Genomic DNA, 21,138 nt, shown 5'->3' on the forward strand with positions numbered 1-21,138 from the left:
TTCTGAAAAGCAGTTAAATAATGTCTGAGGCTTCCTTTGGGGGGCCCAGAGAAGCATGCAGGTGTAGGCTGGCTGGTGCCCTGAGAGCCCCCCCTTTACCTTTTAACTAATTTTAAACAGTTTAATCATGCTTGCCTCCTTTTAAATTTCTAAATTTTTAATTTTTATGTACTGTTTTTATATTTCAAAATACCTTTATATTTTATTGTACACTGCCCAGAGTTCCTCTCTGATGGCGATGGGCAGTTCAAAAATGTGAAAAATAATGAATAAGTTAATAAAGGTGGTATTAAAATCTAATAAAATTAAATTGCCGTGCCCCAACAAATTAGAAAACTAAAAGATAATAACAGTATTCTCATGCCCAGGAGACAGAGTGTCAGCTGAAGGACTCCTACCTTAAGTTATGCTAAAATAAATTAAGGGTGGGACATTATCATAATTTATCAGTTTAAAAGATGGGGCTTCGTCATGATGCTATAGTATCACTGGAAGAGGGATACGCAAGGGTTATCTATGAGTCGGCACTTTGTTGCCTTATGTTCTCAACAAAGCAGCACCTGAAAAGCGGCTGGTGCTGTTGAAGGGATTAGAGAAATGATCTCCTTTACAGCCTGTTAGAACTTCAGATTAGCCAACAATCTCTTACATCCCGTCAAAAGGCATGGGTACTATCATGTGAGAAGAAAAACAGACCCAACACGTGCTGCCCCAACACATGGAGATAAAAAACTACAGTACTTTTAGGAGAATATTATCTTGTCTCAATTCTGCCTCAGACAGAGAATAAGGCAGATCTCCCATGCCTGAAGATCAATAAGAGGAAACCTATCTATGCAAAATATTTTCTACAATTTTTTTCACTGAAACAACTGCACCTTTTTCAAAGGTAGCTACTTTAGTGAGTTGCCATGATCCTAAAAACAAAGATGGCTTCTTCAATGAGTTGCCAACTAGTGCTGCCTTCATACTGTAAAGCACCTGTTCAAAGTCAAATCTGAAGCACTGCACAGCCCCAGAATTTGATTTATTTAATAGAAAACATTATTTAATTAATCCCTTATACTTCAGTTTCAAGCCCTTAGATTCTTCCAAGTTATGAACAGGCACCACAATTCATTCTGAGAGCCATTTCCTTAATACAAATCTTCTTCTAATGATTCTGAATGGAGTTTGGCAAATGTTCTTCACTGCAAAGCAAATTTTCATTTTTAAATTAAGAATAGATGAAATGGAGGTGTCACGGGTGCCATTCTACCACACCTGATACTAGCCCTATATAGTCTATCACTCTTTGCCTCCCAAGAGCAAAATCCTTTAGCAGTTTACTTACCCTATTTTTTTCTGAATTTCACACCACCCTTTGCTATGCTAGATCTGTCATCTTACACAAATTCTGACAAATTTGCTTGGAAAAAAAAACGAGACAGAGGAAGCATGTGCAAAGTATGGCTTCTGAAATTCTTTCCAACTGTTTTACAAACAATGGCCATATGACACTTCTGTATTTGCTCTGTCCGCAGTGTGTGTGTGTGTGCATGTGCGCGCACACTCACACACGTGCATGAATGCATGAGAAGGCGTCATCAGAGCAGGTACATCTCTGTTTCGTGTGGTGTGTGTGTGTGTGTATGCATATAACAAAATTTGTGCATGGCCTTGGGTATGAGGTCAATCTGATGCTGTAAATCAGACAAGAGGCAAGAGCCCCCAGTGGTTTAATGGTCAGAGGAAGAAATTTAGGAAGGACATAATTGTTCAGGCGATTAAAAGTGGTGGCAGGAAGTTTCCACATTCAGACTTGCAAGATTCTGTTAATGTAACCGTCTAATAAAGTAGAATGAGCTCATCTGAACATGCTTGGTTTAACTGAGAGGGCTGACAGTCAGGAAGGAGGAGTTTGTGGCATCCAGAGCTGTTTCTCTCAGAAAGTACACATTGAGAATGTTTTCTGATTTTTCCCCCCTCCACAAATGTTAGTCCATTTGTGACTTGATCTGTCTTTTGCTTTCTACTCCCAACCCCCCCCCCACCTTGAAAATTTGGTCTTGTTCCATTCCGTTTATCCTGCAGGCTGACAGACAGCACCTGGGCCAACATTGCACTGGATTGGAAAGGCTGCTGAGCCTCCCTTGTTTCCATGGAGGCTGCGGTTCAAAGCGCATAAAGCCCAAAGGCCCTCAGTTACAGGCTTGCAACTAGTATGTAAGATGCTAAGCTTCCACTGGTCCAGAGAGCTATGCATCACATCCTTGTATATTGTTTGGTTGCTTAGGCTACTAAGAAGGGAAATGGAAAACCCAAGGGAGGGGTTATTTCCATCGGCTGGTGCAGCCCTTCAGCAAATTTTCCAGTCTTCTCCACTCTCTTTCAAATCAGCAGCCGAAGCTGAATCAGCACTTCCTTTTGTTGCCACATGTCAGCAATGACATCATCAGATGCCCTCCGGCTTCCCAGCCTGTATTGGGCCAGAAATAAGATGGCAGCTGGCCAGGCCCGTTGACTCACCAGCCACGTGCCAAGAAGGAGGAGGAATTGGTGTGTGTGGGGGGGGGGGGAAATGAGAGAAAGGGAAAACTGCTCCTGGTCAAGAGAATTTGGCAGAGGTGGGCCAAAAGCTGCTCAGTGCTCTTTCTGAAAACTTTCCCTAATGAATTTATTTCTCGGTAACAAAGAGGCCCAAGGGTTTTCAGACTAGAAAAGCAAAGGGACTCCAACTGACAGAAAAAGAAAGGTAAAAATATCAATAGGGCACTCTCCCAGAACTGGAACTAGAGATCACATCTGAATGATCCTCCAGTTTTAAGTGCAAACAGATTCCTGCCCACCGAAAAATAACAGATTATAGTAATCATTATACTGTTCTTCTTGCTCTCTCTCTCTCTCTCTCCCCCCCCACCTCCATTCCCCCACTAGGGCCCCAAATCCAATCTTTAGCCAGCTAACTTGGGCCACTTCTCTGATTAATAGAAACCATATGGTATACCTCTCCTTCCCCCCCCCAAAAAAAGTTATCAAATTTCAAAGAAAGATAAAACGCAAGGTAATAATAAAAAAAGAAAAGATTAAAAACAAGGAAGTGGCTCAAAGAGGGGAAAAGTTAAAAAGTGACCAATTTCTCCAGTACAGTTACAAATATATAACAAAATAATCTCTTTTATATTTCTGTCATCATAACAAATCTAATCAAATCCTAAAACCAAAACTTTATTTACAACTTATTGCAATCCTGACAACCTGCAAGCTGGAAACAAAGACACACTCAGTAACACAAACCAGATCCAGTCTTCCAGCAACACAACATGCCTTACAATTTATTAATTGATTAATCATATTTCTGTCCTGCCACCGTCACAGGGTTCAGAGTGGCTTAGAAAAGTCAGAAAGTAAAATAAAATATTGAAACACAAGGATAAGAGACACAAAGCCCAAACACAGTGTATGGCATTAACCCTCACCAGTTCTCTGGATAAGCTCTGATTTATTTATTTTTATGTTTTGGAAGATGGAAAATGTTGCTGGTCGAGAAATCTGCAATAGGAGATCCTTGCAGAGGGCTGGCCCCATCACTGAAAGACAAAGACTTTTGAGCTTCCTGACCTCCTGAATATAAGGGACAACCACAAGGTTGTCAAGAAACTGATTCAGTTTCCTTGGCATTGTGGATGGCAAGAAATGACACCTCATATTTAAATAGTCTTATCTCTGTTTACTGGGTGGCACAATGGCTGAGGACCTGCGGTGACTAATGGAACTTCAACCCATTAGGCAGATTTCTCGAACCTGGACTGTCAGTTTTCCAGCTGACAGTGTCTTTACACTGAGTTTGTCAGCTGGAAAACTGACAGTCCAGGTTCAAGACCCATGTGCGACAGGGTGAGGTCACCCTAGGTCCTGCCAACCTGACAGTTCAAAATATGCAAATGCCAATAGATAAATAGGTACTGCTCCTACTGGAACTGTTATTGCATTCTGTATTTTCATGTTGGCCACATGATGATGGAAACATCTCTCAGACAACACAAGCTCCTTTGGCTGAGAATTGGACATGAGCACTGCCCCCTAGAGTCAGTCATGACTAGACAGAGGAAACCTTTAAAGCTTTATCTCTGTTTACTAAACTGGGATGCCAACAACAGTTATGGTCCTGCCAAACACCTTTTGTGCATTCCTTCCCTTTTGCATGCTCACAAAACCAGAGGTTTTGGGTTAAGAATACTTCCTCTTTATATCCACACTGGAAAACTATAATTATTTCAGTATGTGATACTCACTTCAAAACCATGACTTCATTTTCAGAAGTGATCAAAAGTCTTTAACCATAATATCACCCTTTGGAATTAAGGGAAAGCTGCAATTAACTGAAATTTGCTGGCTTGTTTTTCAGTTTCATGAAATGACTGCATTCTCAACTGCAATGTGTCAAATGGTTAGGAGAGCATATGATTGTCTGAACAAAGCCAGCATGGAGACAGAGAAAGAAGGGAATATGTATGAGAAAAAGATAAATTCAGTAGTTATATAGGAAGATTTTAAAAGCCATTTCTTCATATTGTTCATATGCTGCCTTTTGCTCATGTAGATCCTACTTTTACATCAGTGCCCTGTAAACTAAACAGTACTCTCAAACAGTGACCTCAACGGTTTTGCAGTGGTTCTCCTCCTATCTCCGGGGACGCTCGCAGTCGGTGTTGGCAGGAGGGCAGAGGTCGACCGCGAGGTCTCTCATTTGTGGAGTTCCTCAGGGGTCGGTCCTCTCGCCTCTCCTGTTCAACATCTATATGAAACCGCTGGGTGAGATCATTCGTGGTTTTGGAGTTGGGTATCATCAGTATGCTGATGATACCCAGCTTTTCTTTTCGACCCCAAACCACCCCAGTGATGCCCTCACCGTGATGTCCCGTTGCCTGGAGGTGGTTCGGGTCTGGATGGGGAGGAACAGACTTCAACTCAACCCCGACAAGACCGAGTGGCTTTGCATACCTTCATCCCGGGTTTATTCGGACATTCCACCTCTCGTTATGGGGGGCGCAACTTGGGAGTCCTCCTAGATTCACGGCTCACCCTGGAAGACCATATAGGAGTTGTGACTAGGGGGGCTTTCGCCCAGGTTCGCCTGGTGCGCCAGTTGCGGCCCTATCTAAGCCGGGATGATCTATGCACGGTCACTCACGCGCTCGTGACCTCACGACTAGACTACTGCAATGCTCTCTACATGGGGCTGCCCTTGAGGACCACCCGGAAGCTCCAACTGGCACAGAATGCAGCCGCGAGAGTTGTGTTGGGAGTTTCCCGATACTCCCATGTCACACCTCTGCTCCGTGAGCTGCATTGGCTGCCAGTTGTCTTCCGGGTGAGATTCAAGGTACTAGTTATGGTATTTAAAGCCCTACATGGCAGGGGGCCGGAGTACCTTAGGGAACACCTGCTGCCGGCGTCAACTTCCCTCCGCCCTGTGCGTTCCCACAGAGAGGGACTCCTCAGGGTGCCACCGGTCAGAGAATGTAGACTGGTGGCCCCCAGGGGGAGATCTTTCTCTGTGGGCGCTCCGGAGCTATGGAACCAGTTACCGGTTGAGCTCCGGACGGCGCCGGATCTTCGCTCCTTTCGCCGCGATCTGAAAACATACCTGTTCGAACAAGCCGGCCTGGCCTGAGGGTGGGATTGCTGGGGTTTTTATTATCATTTTATTGGGGGTTTTATTAATGTATTTATTGTTTTTTATGGGCATGTATTTAATAACTTTTTAATTTTTGTAACTTTATGTTTTACTCTTGCCCTGTACACCGCCCTGAGTCCTTCGGGAGAAGGGCGGTATAGAAATATTAATAATTAAAAAAAAATAAAAAAAAATATTTCAGAATCTAAAAATCGTGTATTTATATCACAATGACAAAAGGAGTTCAACTCCAAATAACATCATGAGCACCTGTATGTGATTTTGCTGGCAGTTGCAAAAGTGGTTTGCTTTCCCAGTCTAGTTTACAACCTTCACATTTTCTGGCCTCCCATACTTGTAGTAAGCCGGATTGATCTGGCTTAGCTTTTTGAGATCAATCTAGGTCAGCTGCGTGCTGCCAATTATTCAGGAGAAAGCACAGTTGGGTCGTGACAATGTGTTCTTTTTACTAATCTTATTTCTATATTCTTTTGCTATAAAAGAATCTGGTGGGCGCACCAGATTTATGGAACCATCTTCCGGTCGAGCTCCGGATGGCGCCTGATCTCCGCTCCTTCCGGCGCGATCTTAAAACCCACCTTTTTGAACAAGCTGGCCTGACCTGATGGGATGGGGTTGGGTTTTATAAATTGGTCTTAACTTTTAATCTGTACTAATTTATTACGGGCATCGCTGTTTAATTATTTTTTAATATTTTTTTAATTTTTGTATCTTGTTTTTATTACCGGTATGTATTGCCCTGTTCACCGCCCTGAGTCCTTCGGGAGAAGGGCGGTATACAAATTAAATTAATAAATAAATAAATAATAAGAAGAATGTAGTACCAGATGCAAAGCATTCTTGTTGGTTTTTTTACAGTGATCAAGTTCTCCTATTGCTACTGATTTTGAAGATTTAATAGCATTTTCAAATTTGGGGGCTGTTGAACATGATCCAGTGCACCTGAGGAATATTTATTTTCAGCTCATTCATACAACTATAAGAAGATTCTCCTTCGACAGAAAAGCCCATCAATTTCCTTACCTCTGCCCTGTAGGGTAGGAAGATGGCACTAGCCAGATTGCCTGTGATGCCACTGAGGATGAAAATGATAGTGATACGAAGCCAGCCTGCCAGCTTTTCCAAATCTCTGAGCACTGTCATCTGGAAGATCACAGACACCAGACAATGGATAATCCTATGGGAGACAGACAATTGAATCAGATCAAAGTTCCCCACTGCTTCAAAAAGAAAAAAAAGCCTTTCTCCTTCACCTCTGCACACAATACTAGTTTGGACAATGTTACAGGTTATAGCTGTTATGCTAAACATTTGCCAGTTTGATAAATAGCCTGGATTGTCACAAGGAATCCTGAAATCAGTTAAAATACAAGTAGCTAGAACACAGATTGTGGTCTCTTCATATACCTGTTTAAGTACTTTGGGATGAGGTTTTGACTCCCACTACCTAACAGGAGTAGCACAACATGAACCTGCACAACCATTCCCATCATTCATACAGCTGAAATGGAGGGGATGTGGAGAGACGCAACTTGAAAAGTGAGAATCAGTTGATGTGTGGAAAGGCCATGAAGTCCACTTAATTCATTCAGTAGAAACAAAAAGTCCGGATACTTTTGAAGGGCTATACTTGCTCAAGCCAATTATCAGAAAGGATCAAAGACTAGACTAGACGAGAAGAGAAGAGAAGAGTTGGAAGGGACCCTGCTTAGGCAGGAAACCCTATACCATTTCAGACAAATGGTTGTCCAATCTCTTCTTAAAAACTTCCAGTGTTGGACCACCCACAACTTCTGGAGGCAGGTTGTTCAACTGGTTAATTGTTCTAAGTGACTAAATTCTAAGGTATTTTATTTTTAAAAAAGCTCTGACTGTATAATCACCCTACTTCATTAATGATATTTTAAATAGGGTGTGGGTGTCACCTTCTGACTGAGATCATCCCATTTCTATTGCTTCCTTTATATTTTCCCACTTCCATTAATCTCTCCCTAATATATTAAAGTGCAGAATAGTTCCACAGTGTTTCTTAACTGCTGATGCTTAAAGATTTCTGTCTGGAAATAACTTATGAATGCTTGCAGGACAAAGCCAGGAAAGACCAGGCCTGAATCAGTTAGGTAGGCCTCATTTGTAGCTTTTTGGCTCTGATCAACAACACTTTCTGACCCCTCTCCCCACCCGCAGACAGAAAATCAGACAAGCAGCAAAGGAAAACTGAACAAATAATGAGATAAGATACTGAGATTCCCAGTGCAAAAGTATAGACGGAACAAAAACACAAAAGGCAGAATCAAAGCATCAAATCTCTCTCTCTCTCTTTTGCTTACCCTGCATGAAGGAATAAAGACAACCAGAGCCTGTAGAACTGATCTGGAATCTCTGGGTTAAGAAATGGTAAGAGGCCACACACTACACCCATGCAGTGAACCTGGAACAGAAGGGGAAAAAAGACTTTAAAGTATGTAAATAACCATTGTCCAACCTGCTGCTGGCAGTCATGGACTACATCTTCCAGAATTCCCAGCCATCATGGCAGGAAATGGCAAAAGCTGTGATACAGCATATAATAAAGACCACACCAGATTTTAGAGGAATGGGGTGTAATAAGCAGCAATAAAACACTGGTCTTGCTTGACTCAGTAGGACTCAACGATGCCTGAGATTTATTGCTTTTCAACTTACCACAATGCTTTCTAGCAGTGTGGTGCCAAGGCATTTTTTTCAAAACCTGCATTGACCTGCTTGGCACTACTTAGGTTATGGATATTTAACAGAAAGCCAAGGCTGCATCTGTGAATCTTGCTGAGACACCTAGGCCTAGCAACTACTTAAGAGGTCAGACTCTGATGCTGTCCCTCCTCTGAAGCTCTTTAGCCCTTTTTCAAACAAGAAATAATATTCTTCTAGCCTTACTCTACAAATACAGGGCAAACATTTGACATCAACACATCTTGGGATAGTCTTTCCCATATCTCCGCTGTCTCCGGAGCTCACGAGCGGGTCGTGGGATTACCAATTCCCACGACGGGGAATGGCAGCAGGCGGATAGACAGGGGGCCGTATCGCTACCGGGAGGGCCATCTCCGCTACTTGCAAGCGGTGAGGCGCTCCGACCCTCTGCTTCTTCCCCGAGGTTCCGGGAGTGAGGATGTGCAGCCTCCTGAGCTCCGGCTGGTGTATCTGAATGCCAGGTCCGTGGTTAACAAAGCTCCCCTCGTTAGGGATTTAGTTGAGGGTGAGCATGCGGACCTGGCCTGCATCACGGAGACCTGGTTGGGCCCAGAGGGTGGGGTCCCTTTGGTTGACATCTGCCCACCAGGCTTCCGGGTGCTGCACCGGCCAAGAGCTCAAGGTAGGGGTGGGGGAGTGGCGGTTATTATTAGGGAGACCTTATGTCCGCGGGAGACCACCGTTTCTCAGATAGTCGGGTGTGAGTCTCTCTTTGTGAGATTTGGTTCTGGGGCGCAGTTGGGTTTGCTGCTGACGTACATTTCGCCTAGTCGTACAGCGGCAGCCCTGCCCGAGCTGCTTGATATCCTCTCAGGGTTGGTGGTTGAGTTTCCCAAACTTATAGTTTTGGGAGACTTCAATCTACCATCCCTGGGAGGCTCATCTGAGCTAGCTCGGGAGTTCATGGCTTCCATGACGGCCATGGACCTGACGCAAGTAATTTCTGAACCAACTCATGAGGGAGGCCACACTCTTGACCTGATTTTTTTATCTAGACGGTGGTTGGATGATCTTGGTGGGGGCTCTCCATTTATTATGCCCCTGTCATGGACCGATCATCATCTCCTGCGGATGGTCTTCCGTTTTGCCACCCCCCGCCGTGGGGATACGGAACCAATTAGATGGTACCGCCCCAGACGCTTAATGGATCCTGATAGATTCCAAGCGGCGCTGGGGTCCCCACCTGCCTCCATTGCTCACAGCTCGGCGGATGCCTTAGTGGAAACCTGGGAAAGGGCAGCCACTGAGGCACTTGACCGGGTTGTACCCTTGCGGCCCCTGACCCGGCGCAGATCCCAGCGAGCTCCATGGTTCTCCGCGGAGCTCCGGGAGATGAAGCGTCGGAAACGGGGCCTAGAGAGCTGTTGGAGGTCGAGCCGATCCGAACCCGACCGGTTGCGGTTAAGAACCTACATTAGGTCTTATCTCGCAGCGATGAGGGTGGCGAGGTGTAATTACTTCTCTACCCTCATTGCGTCCGCAGATAATCGCCCGGCCGCCCTGTTTAGGGTGACTCGCTCACTTCTTAATCAGGAGGTGAGGGAGGATCCCTTGCAGGGTCGTGCCGAGGAATTTAGTCAACATCTGTCGGATAAAATCGCTCGGATTCGGACCGGTTTGGACTCCAGCTGGGCAGAGTCAGGCGATCAGGACACGGACGGTCTTGGCAATGTTATCTGGGAAGAGTTTGATTCTGTGACCCCTGATGAAGTGGACAGGATTATGGGGAGGCTGAGCTCCTCCACATGTTTGTTGGACCCGTGCCCTTCCTGGCTGGTTTATGCAGCTAGGGAGAGGACACGAGGCTGGCTCCAGGCGGTTATATCTGCTTCTTTGAGTGAGGGTTATTTCCCCACCGTCTTGAAGGAGGCGGTGGTGAGACCTCTCCTCAAGAAGCCTGCCTTGGACCCAGCTGTGTTGAACAACTTTCGTCCAGTCTCCAACCTTCGCTTTCTTGCGAAGGTTGTTGAGAGTGTGGTGGCGCATCAGCTCCCTCTGGTCCTGGATGAAGCGGATTATCTGGACCCCTACCAATCGGGTTTCAGGCCCGGGTACAGCACGGAGACGGCATTGGTCGCTCTGGTGAATGATCTCTGGAGGGCTCGGGACAGGGGATATTCCTCTGTCCTAGTCCTATTAGACCTCTCGGCGGCTTTCGATACCATCGACCATGGTATCTTGCTGCGGCGTCTCAGGGGATTGGGAGTGGGAGGCACGGTTCTTTGGTGGTTCTCCTCCTATCTCCTGGGACGTTCGCAGTCGGTGTTGGCAGGGGGGCAGAGATCGGCCCCGAGGTCTCTCGTTTGTGGAGTTCCTCAGGGGTCGGTTCTCTCGCCTCTCCTGTTCAACATCTACATGAAACCGCTGGGTGAGATCATTCGTGGTTTTGGAGTTGGGTATCATCAATATGCCGATGATACCCAACTTTTCTTTTCGACCCCAAACCACCCCAGTGATGCCCTCGCTGTGATGTCCCGTTGCCTGGAGGCGGTTCGGGTCTGGATGGGGAGGAACAGACTTCAGCTCAACCCTGACAAGACTGAGTGGCTGTGCATTCCGGCATCCCGGGACATTCAAGATGTTCCATTCAAGATGTTCCATTCCGGCTCGCAACTTGGGAGTCCTCCTAGATTCACGGCTTACCCTAGAAGATCATGTAGTGGCCGTGACTAGGGGGGCTTTTGCCCAGGTTCGCCTGGTGCGCCAGTTGCGGCCCTATCTGGACCGGGATGCCCTGTGCACGGTCACTCATGCGCTCGTGACCTCTCGCCTTGACTACTGTAATGCTCTCTACATGGGGCTTCCCTTGAAGACCACTCGGAGGCTCCAACTGGTACAGAATGCGGCCGCGAGAGTTGTCTTGGGAGTTTCCCGGTACTCCCATGTTACACCTTTGCTCCGCGAGCTGCATTGGTTACCAGTTGTCTTCCGGGTGAGGTTCAAGGTCTTAGTTATGATCTTTAAGTCCCTACATGGCATGGGTCCGGGGTACCTCGGGGACCACCTGCTGCCGGCTTCAACTCCCCTCCGCCCTGTGCGTTCCCACAGAGAGGGCCTCCTCAGGGTGCCTCCGGTCAGGGAATGTCGACTGGCGGCCCCCAGGGGGAGAGCCTTCTCTGTGGGTGCCCCGGCTTTGTGGAACCAACTGCCGGTGGAGCTCCGGACGGCATCGGACCTCCGAACTTTCCGTCGTGGTCTGAAGACCCATCTGTTTGAATTGGCCGGTCTGGCCTGATGGGGGAGCTGTGTTTTAAACTGTCATTTTAGATTGCATTATTGTTTTTTAATTGGGCACTGATTTAATCTTTGTTTTAACTTTTGTATAGTATTGTATTTTTATTTATATGCCCTGTGAACCGCCCTGAGTCCCCAGGGAGAAGGGCGGTATATAAATTAAATAAAACATAAAACATAAAAACATAAACATATCGGACTCTCACTAAATGATCCAGCTGATGGGATCTGAAGTTCAAGTGTCAGAAATAAGGAAAGCTCCCTGAGGACATTACTTGCCTGTGAACAAAGAGTTGCTTCTTCATGGAAGTGGCCATGCATGAACTCACAGTACTCCCGAGTTGTTATTTCACAGCTATTATTAAAGAGAGTGATAGAGTCAGTTTAATTCATCATCTCTTCTTTTATCTCGATTTCAGTGGCATGGATTTTAATTGCCCTATCTTTACAATTGCAATTTATATTTGTATTTAATTTCATTCTTGTAAGCCACTTTGGTTGCTTATATGAGTTAAAAAAAACCAGGATACATATATATACATACATATCCCACCAGGCTCAAGGTTGACTCAGCCTTCCATCCTTCCGAGGTAGGTAAAATGAGGACCCAGATTGTTGGGGGCAATAAGCTGACTTTGTAATAATGCCGCTTGGGGGGGGAGGAAGCCCTAATAAGCAGGCATATACATAGAATGAAGGCTATTGCTAAGCACATTTGATTTGTGCTTAGATTGTAAGCCACCCTGAGTCTTCGGAGAAGGGCGGGATATAAATGGGATTAAAATAAAATAAAATAAATAAAAATACCAATGTGCAAAATGTTTTGAATTCAAAACACTTGTTCACACTTATAACAGCAATTTTAAATAGTTTGGAAGTCCTTTTAGCTTCAACGATTCAAAAGGTTACTTCGACCCTGAAAGGCTTCCAAGATGGTCAGAGCACAAGTTTCACGCTTGAGCCTGGAACAATTCAATTTCAAATCACTGTACAACTCAACAATCAACAATAATATAGCTACTAATTTTCAATTATCCATTAAAATATGATGGAATGTAGTGAGGAAGTGGATCCCCAGGAGGGAGAGGATGCAATCCAGGTCAGTAAGAGGCTATTCAATCCAAATGTCCATGGAGATTCTCAGTCATCCAGGTATGGTTGTCCCAAAGGTGCTTTTTTCAGGAGGCAACTGGACTTTCTTGTGTTTCTTTTGAAAACGTTTTGCTTCTCATCCAAGAATCTTCTTCAGTTCTGACTAGATGGGAGTGGAAGGATTTATATTGCTTGCTGACAGCTGGTCCTCTGCATTCCTTTAGAGCAGGGCTTTTCAACCTTTTCACCCATTGTACCACTTTTAGGATATGTAATATCCGAGTACCACCAGTCGTCTAACAAGGTGTCAAAAACGTGATGACCAAAAAAAAGGGGGGGGGAGAAACGTGATAAAGTATGAAGTCATCAAGTTTTTGACACCTTGCTAGGCAATTGGTGGTACTCGGATAGTTTAGGATATTGCTATATCCTAAAAGTGGTACAACTTACAACAGTTCGCTTAGTGGCTGTTGTAAGCACCAGGATCAGTGCCAGGCTCCAGCTGATTGGCGATTTTGTGGGGCTCAGAAGAAGCGCCAGGATCAGCGCCAGGCTCCAGATGATTGGTGCTTCTGTGGGGCTCAGCAGAAGCACAAGGATCAGTGCCGGGCTCCAGCCGATCAGAAGCACCAGGATCAGCTGGAGCCTGGCGCTGATCCTGGAGCTTCCGCTGAGTCCTGACAGCCCTGCAGCTCCAGCCGTCTCTCACTCAGGCTTGTGCGGTGCTGCCACCAGTTCAGCTCATTCCCCTCCCCCACTACTTCTCTAGGATGATCACGTACCACCTGCCAGGTGCCAATGTACCACCAGTGATACGTGTACCACTGGTTGAAAAGCCCTGCTTTAGAGCAGGGGTTTTCAAACTTGGCCCTTTTATGACTTGTGGACTTCAACTCCCAGAATTCCTCAGCCAGGCACGCTGGCTGAGGAATTCTGGGAGTTGAAGTCCACAAGTCAAAAAAGGGCCAAGTTCGAAGATCCCTGCTTTAGAGAGTCATTTAAACCATTTGGAGGTTTACCTGTGTCTTCAGGGTTACAAATGTGTGTGGAGCCTTCTTGGCTGCAGGATGTTTTCTGCCCTGTGTCCCTTCACTGTTGAAGACAGGCACAGGCTGTTGGGGATGAGTCTGTGTTGTCTGAATCTCAAACTGAAGCATAAATGCTTCTGTAGTCTCCAAAGCAATACAAATCCTTCCACTCCCCACCATCTGGTCAGAGCTGAAGAAGCTTCTTGGATGAGAAGCGAAACGTCTTCAAAAGAAACACAAGAAAGTCCAGTTGCCTCCTGAAAAAAGCACCTTTGGGACTCAATCCAAATGTTATGTGTGAGACAAAGAGGATGAAGACAGTCCCTCCCTAATAGTCCACAGGGTGTAGCTACAGATACTGGAGTGCTCAGTCTGGCAAGATTTTGTCTCTAAGTGTGAAACAATAAAGAACACTGCTTGGAAGAATCACCATGTGTCATTCTTGGTTTGGGGCCTGACAAAGCTCTTGTCTTGCACAATCAAGATTTGGGTTAATGATCACAAAACAGCCATTGTCCACACTGTTACAGCCTGATGAGATTTAAGTGCAACATCTGAGGGGCTGTAGATTCCCTCATCTATTTAGCAAAGACTGTCCCATCGTCATATTCAAAGAATACTATGTTATGTAAACATAGCTATGATACCTTTCAAGTACATTTCTAGATATGACAACAAAAACAAAACTCATAACCCACTTTAAGCATCTTGGCCAAATCTAGGAAACAGCACTATTTGTTCTAATTATGCTTCATTCAAGATGACTTTATTTCAAGTTCAATGCATCAAACTGAATTCTCAGATAGCTTCTTAATTGCCTTCAGATCAGTTCTGCTCTAGAATGTCTCTAAGCATTTTAAAGTAACAAATTTATTAGGGCATAAACCAGATGCATTAAGATCGCATAGAGTGAACTCTGTTAGATGAAATGCTGCTAAAGAAGGAACCTTTTGTGAGAGTTCAGAGATTGAATTAGACATAACAAAGTCTCCCTGAAATTCATGGGGCTTAAAATAGCTCGGTGACTAATTGTCTCAATGATTTCAGTGTTTCTAATGAGTAACATGGTCTGTATTCTAAAATAATAGTAACAGACTCAAATGCTGCATTAAACAGCAGATCTGAACAACAAAACTTGAACAATACTAAGCTATGTTTTTTTCCCATTTTAAATATGCATGTTAATCAAATACACTTTACCTCAATAGCATTGCTGAGGGAATTATGAGAAACTTTCTACATGGGCAGGCTTTAACATTGATCCCCAAACGGAACAAAAAGAGTTTCATGGTTGCTAAAAACAACACTTAGATGCTCCCCAAATCAAAAGCATTTACCTGCCTTTGGTTCCAATGCAACATGGCCTTCCTTTAATATCACAGTCCATATGCAAGAAACCAGTGTGGTTACTTTTGACCTGATCAGTACATATCTGTAAATAAAAGAAGTTCACAATTAAAAGGGTAAAAGGGATGGGGGAAGTACACCCAATGTCATTTTAATTTTGCATAGCTGACTATAGTATAGTATAGTATAGAGTTATAGTATAGTTATAGTATAGTATAGTATAGAGTTATATTTTAGGGTATGGAAAAATAAGAACACCACCACCAAGACAACATCCCAAGATAGCAGACAAATAGTTAAATGTACTCAGAAAACAAAGATTCCTACTGACTTGTTTGCATGGAAAAGTGGACTAGGGTATGGCTATATACGTGGACACTTCTGCACACACATGCTACATAGAAACATACATCTGAAGTTCCAACAGAAGAGAATATCTGTGGTGCAGGGTTGAACTGTGGAATCTTTAAGTGTTCTCTGAGCTTGGTGGTTTGCTTGCAGACGTTTCACTACCTGACTATGTAACATCATCCAAGGAATATGAGGATGACTTGGAGAATGAGGGGAAGAAATGCTACCTAGGAAATGGACAAGAGAAGCAGAAGTTTTGGTAGCTTACTGGTCAGAGAAAGTAACTTAGAGTGGCTACACCCTAATTGATCAGTTACATTAAAAGTGGCTATGGGAAGTTTGTATTTTCAGACTTGCAAGATTCTTACAATTAAATAGAATTGATTATTCTAGTCGTGTTTGAGTGGGGGGGTATAATAAATATCTTCTCAATATTTTCTTGTTTGTTGTTGGCAACATCCATATAAGCAGGGTTAACACTAGACACCAACACTCACTATCACTGATGAGTTACCTAGTTGGGTAATGAAACTTCTAAAGCAGGGGTGTCAAACTGCCAGCCCGTAGGCCGGATGCATCATCGGTAAGCCATGCCCACCCAATTGCCGGCAATGGCGAAAAAGCTCCGATACGTTGCACGTCACATGACATTGCGAGTTTGACATGTCTGATCTAAAGCAAAGAGTCAAGCTCAGATAGCACCAGGGACTTCACAGTTCCTACATTGCAATTTTGCTTCTACACACTTTCCTTTCATTTTTTCCTACTTTGCATGGTTCTGGAAACTCTTTTGCTAGAATTCAGCCTTTCACTCCATGTAAGTATAAACAGAGTACCAAAATCCACCCTGTTTGAATTTGATAAATGGGTATTACCTCGGGGAAAAAACCATGCATGAATGCATGCAGGAAATCACAGTTCCTTCTCTCACTAGGCAGATTCTTCTATGAAGCAAACTGTGCTGCACCAGGTAACCAGGAAAACAAGCAGTTCAAACAGCTTTCTTCTTTATTACGGTACCCTCACATAAAATCATTTTCAGCCAACACAGAAATTAGTGAGACAATTAACAGTGATGACTTATTTAAGCCCCATTAATCTCAGTGAGTCTCAATTCTTTCAAAGGGAGGGAGGAAGGGAGGGAGGGAGGGAGGGAGGGAGGGAGGAAGGAAGGAAGGAAGGAAGGAAGGAAGGAAGGAAGGAAGGAAGGAAGGAAGGAAGGAAGGAAGGAAGGAAGGAAGGAAGGAAGGAAGGAAGGAAGGAAGGATCTTTACTGGCCACTTGGTGATGTCATCTGGCCAGAGATGAGGTGGATTTGAAGCTGGCTCCTCACAGGTCCTGTTGGAAGACAAACAGCAGTGAAGAGTTAGAAATGCCCTAACATCTTACATTCCATGCTTCCCCCTCTCATCTTATTCATAATGCTCAAGACCTTTGTTGAGGTGAAGGTATATGTCTCACCTGGGATCCTGAGAACAAACTGCTCCTGATAGCCTTCTCCAACTTGAATTGCTGGGGTCAACAGCTGGTGGATTATAGTCTGGCCACTTTACAAATGTGGCCAATGTTTCCTATAGAGGGGAAAAATGAGTTTGCAAACTATGTATCACAGCATCCACAAGTAATATTTCTGTAATACACATTCATATTTTTAAAGGAATAAAAATCCCATCAGAAGTCTGCTCGTACAATTTTCTCCCACATACGTGATCTCCCTTATGACCATGATCACCATCACTGAGGATGTTATTTAAGTAACTACCCTTTAACAAAGTATTCAGTAGAAGAAAAATAAAGACAAAGAAAATTTGCAGTAATTATATTAATTACATGACTAGGTGTAGCCCATAAAAACTGAGAATTATGGAAATATTAACAATATTTGAAAGACGATTGCTACAATCAAATTTAAATGTTCATTTTAGTACATCAGCTTTTCCTCTGCCTTATTTCCAGAAAACAGTGATCACTGACCTCACAGAGAAAAAAATGGCGGAATTAAACCATGATTCTCAAAGCTCATGAAAGTCATATATAAGCTTTCCTCAACTTGAAACCTACTGGTTGGGAATTCTGGAAGATGCAGTCCCAACTCATTCCAAACCCCAGTCTGAAGGAGGTGATTATCAGCGGTCAGAATCGTGCTCTTACCGAGCAATCCTCACGCAAAGTCTGAACACAACCAGAGTTGTCATTCTGGACACAGCAGCCAGAGTGACGCTCTTTCTCCCTCTCTTTCTGGACCAGCTTCTCAATCTGTTGGTCCTTCCGGATACAGGGGGAGAACTTGGCTCCCAGATGGATCAAGTCAATCTGAAATAGAAAGCGATAGTGTGAAAAGCACTCAAGGAACAAGGATTTTGCCATGTAACGTCTCCCCACACCCCAGTGAGTGGTGGAGGACTTTAGAAAAAGCCATGCATACTGAGATGACTCAAAGTGCTAAGCTTCATTTTCCTTTTTGTTACTGTTATGGAAGGTAGATGGATTGCTATGCATGTTCCATAACAGTAATAAACATAAATGTGCCACCAAAAAGGTTGGATTAAGTAAAAACATGTCTTGTGCATTCCAGAACAATCTGCATGTGTCCCCTTCCTTACAACTCTTATATATAAGTATAAAACATTCTCTCTTCTTCTTGAGAATTTCGTGGAATAGTTAAAATTCTCAGCGGGCACCTAAATACTTCTTTTCTTGGCACATATCCTCAATTAAGGTTGAAAAATATATGAGAGAAATGGAGCATCTGATGCCAAGATGGAGAACACACCCACTGATGGGGAGCAGTCTAATTTTCATGTGTTGTAGCTGGTGATCATATAATACACATGTCTCCAATGGGAAGAATGGGCAACCTGTAAGCACCACGCAGCTCCCATCCTTTTTTTTTGAATCTGCAGAGCCTGCAAAATCACACTATAAAATCTGATGACAAGTTACTGAACTACAGCTTGGTTGCTAAGAAGAGAATCTTCTTAATTGTAGTTTAGCAACATCTGAAGAGTGATAGGATCTCTATCTCTGCTCTCGTTGGTTACAATCAAGTCAGCCCAGGAAGTTACAGACTTCTCATGCAATGAGTCATTTGGAGTAGCACATGGCAGAAATTTCCTTTTAGAAGAAAGCAATGAAAAAAAAGGAAGGACAGCCTTTACCGAACTTGGACCAATCCAGAAGTTCTCCTGTTGGATATATTTCACACTTTCATACACGCCTTTGTTTCGTAATATCTGCAAAATTATGATGAAGAGAAATAAGTATCTCAAGGCACAGATTAGATGGGGGTCTTTCCCCCATAACAACAAACAATAGATTTAAGTAGGAGTGGCTTTCTGAGTGCGTCACATTTTCACAAAAAGATATGGTTTCATACCAAACTGAAGAAGACTTATTCAAGTGAAACTATTTCAAATCATTTTTTTTTTTTGCTAATCTGCATTTGAATCTATAGTTTTGCATTTTTTTTCTGGGTAGATTGCATCAAAGAACCTTAGCACAATAGTTGCCTTATTTATATTGCTAAAAGAAAAGAATGCAAATCTTGGTTTCTTTGGCTACTGATTTTAGGTTTGGGCACTGAGCCAATTATTGTCATTCATTCAACCCAGAATATTATCTATTAGAGCAGTGGCTCCCAACCTTTTGGGTGCCAGGGACCGGTTCCATAGAGGGCAGTTTTTCCATGGACCATGTGCTGCCTGGATCCCACACGTGTGCAAATGGGGCTTTGTTCGATTGTGCGGCCTGGTTCTTGCTCGGTTGCGGACTAGTGCCGGTCTGGGGATCGGGTTGAGGACACCTGAGAACTCTGAAGATTTTCTGGAACTTCTAGTTACCACTGTGTGTTATAGCATGTTTGTTTGAGTCTGCTAGATGCATGGAAAATAGCTGATAAGATCTACATTGAGAAGGAGTTACTTTCCAGGTCCAGTCTGACCTGTTGTTTTGAACTTTCAAGTCCCAAGAGTTTAAACCCAGAGTGTCTCCTTAGGGGCCCTCCAGATCCAATGGGGCTAGAATTCCCAGCTGACCCAGCTACTGGCCATTCTGACAGAATTCTGAGAATAATATGTAGTTCCAATGTATCTGCAAGGCAACTGATTAAGGTGGGCTGGTTTAGATCAGCAGGCGCTCTCGGTGTCAGCGTTGTCTCAACTGACTGGGTGGCAGTCTGTTGTCTGGCTGATACAGACACCAGTGCATGGTTAGTTCAGTAAAATATTTTTTTAATTCTTAAAATATTAGTTAAGAACTATGTTGCTTTATTGAGCATTTGAAGAAAGGTTGCAATTTACTTCAAAAGTCTTCATTTGTAATTAATCTCTAATTGTCACATAAGTAGGGGCCTTTTAAAAAAAATAGTTTGTTTTGTATAGGTAGCCCTTCTTTAGGGAGCACAATTGGGAGCAGCAACTCAGTTGTTATGCAATGTGGTCACTAAGTGAAACTGTGACTGTGCTTATGATTTTACGTTCGCTTTCCTTTGCTTTACTGACCTACAAAGGTCACATATGTGATGATTGACGTCAAAGTAACTTTTTCATCACTGTTGTAATTGGGAACGGTCGCTAAATGAGGCAATTGCTAAAAGAGCACTAACTGTATACAAATACATCTTTTAAATTGCAGCTGGCCACCCAGAGGTTTTTAAAAGGTGGGGTAAGAAAAGATGTTCATGTTTTCATATTTCACGGAAATCACAAAGTAAGCAGTACTGAAATATAATTAGACTCACTAATTCTGTTTTCACATGCTGAGCAAAGCCGACTGGAGCAAATCCGTAAGTGCAAATGATAAGTAGAGTGATGATGATGTGGACAAACGTGATCCAGTACGTAAAGTAAGGCCTGTTTCAGACAAATAAGAAAGGGTGGAGGAAAATGTCAAAAACCAGAAGGGATTCTGTAGATACATTTCAGTCTGAAGTTCTTTGTTAAAAAAGAGACTACATCTAAATATTTAGAAAGCATGGCTAATTCAGTAAGTATCTTATCCACAAAAGATAATGAATGTGCAGCATTCAGGACACAACATGGAAAAGAACTCAAAATGGCAGATAAGTTCTGCAGACAAAATATCCCCTTCTTTAATATTGGAGCCATTGCTGCTTTCCAAACCATTTGAAATATACTCCTTGCCCACCTACAAATACCGTATTTTCCGGCGTATAAGACGACTGGGCGTATAAGACGACCCCCCAACTTTTGAGATGATTTTCAAAATTTTTCGTCTTATACGCCGGAAAATCAGCGAGCCCGGGAAGGCACGCCCTCCCCTCTCACTGTGGAGGAAGCAGGGCAGGCTGGCGTCTGGCGGGAGTCGGCAGGGCAGTCCTGCACACGCTCCCTGGCTCCTAAGGAGTCCTCGGGGAGCCATGGCAGGCGCCTCACGCTCTTCCCTCTTGAAGCAACATCGGCGGAGCCGTCCGGCATCAGGCGGGAGCCGGCAGGGCAGTCCTGCACACACGCGCACTCCCCGGCTGCTAAGGAGTGCTCCTTAACAGCTGGGGAGCGCATGCGTGCGCAGGACTGCCCTGCCGGCTCCCGCCCGACGCCGGACGGCTCCGCCGATGCTGCTTCAAGAGGGAAGAGCGTGAGGCGCCTGCCATGGCTCCCCGAGGACTCCTTAGGAGCCGAGGAGCGCGCGCATGCGCAGGACTGCCCTGCCGGC

At 44.2% G+C, this 21,138-nt stretch overlaps 1 protein-coding gene across 1 annotated transcript in view; it reads right to left on the reverse strand.

The window, feature by feature from the left end:
- Nucleotides 1-21,138, reverse strand: part of RHBDF2 (rhomboid 5 homolog 2) — a 93,846-nt gene that overhangs the window by 7,374 nt on the left and 65,334 nt on the right. Inside the window, exons 9-17 of the mRNA XM_081318585.1 lie at nucleotides 20,204-20,315; nucleotides 18,624-18,698; nucleotides 17,617-17,778; nucleotides 16,927-17,036; nucleotides 16,740-16,803; nucleotides 15,105-15,199; nucleotides 11,927-12,002; nucleotides 8,011-8,111; nucleotides 6,704-6,857 (exon numbers count right to left, since the gene is read on the reverse strand). Coding sequence (XP_081174711.1) covers nucleotides 6,704-6,857; nucleotides 8,011-8,111; nucleotides 11,927-12,002; nucleotides 15,105-15,199; nucleotides 16,740-16,803; nucleotides 16,927-17,036; nucleotides 17,617-17,778; nucleotides 18,624-18,698; nucleotides 20,204-20,315 — 949 coding nt within the window. The remainder of the gene's footprint in view (nucleotides 1-6,703; nucleotides 6,858-8,010; nucleotides 8,112-11,926; nucleotides 12,003-15,104; nucleotides 15,200-16,739; nucleotides 16,804-16,926; nucleotides 17,037-17,616; nucleotides 17,779-18,623; nucleotides 18,699-20,203; nucleotides 20,316-21,138) is intronic.

The sequence above is a fragment of the Vipera berus genome, assembly GCF_964194415.1.
Source record: "Vipera berus genome assembly, chromosome: 2".
Lineage (NCBI taxonomy): Eukaryota > Metazoa > Chordata > Lepidosauria > Squamata > Viperidae > Vipera > Vipera berus.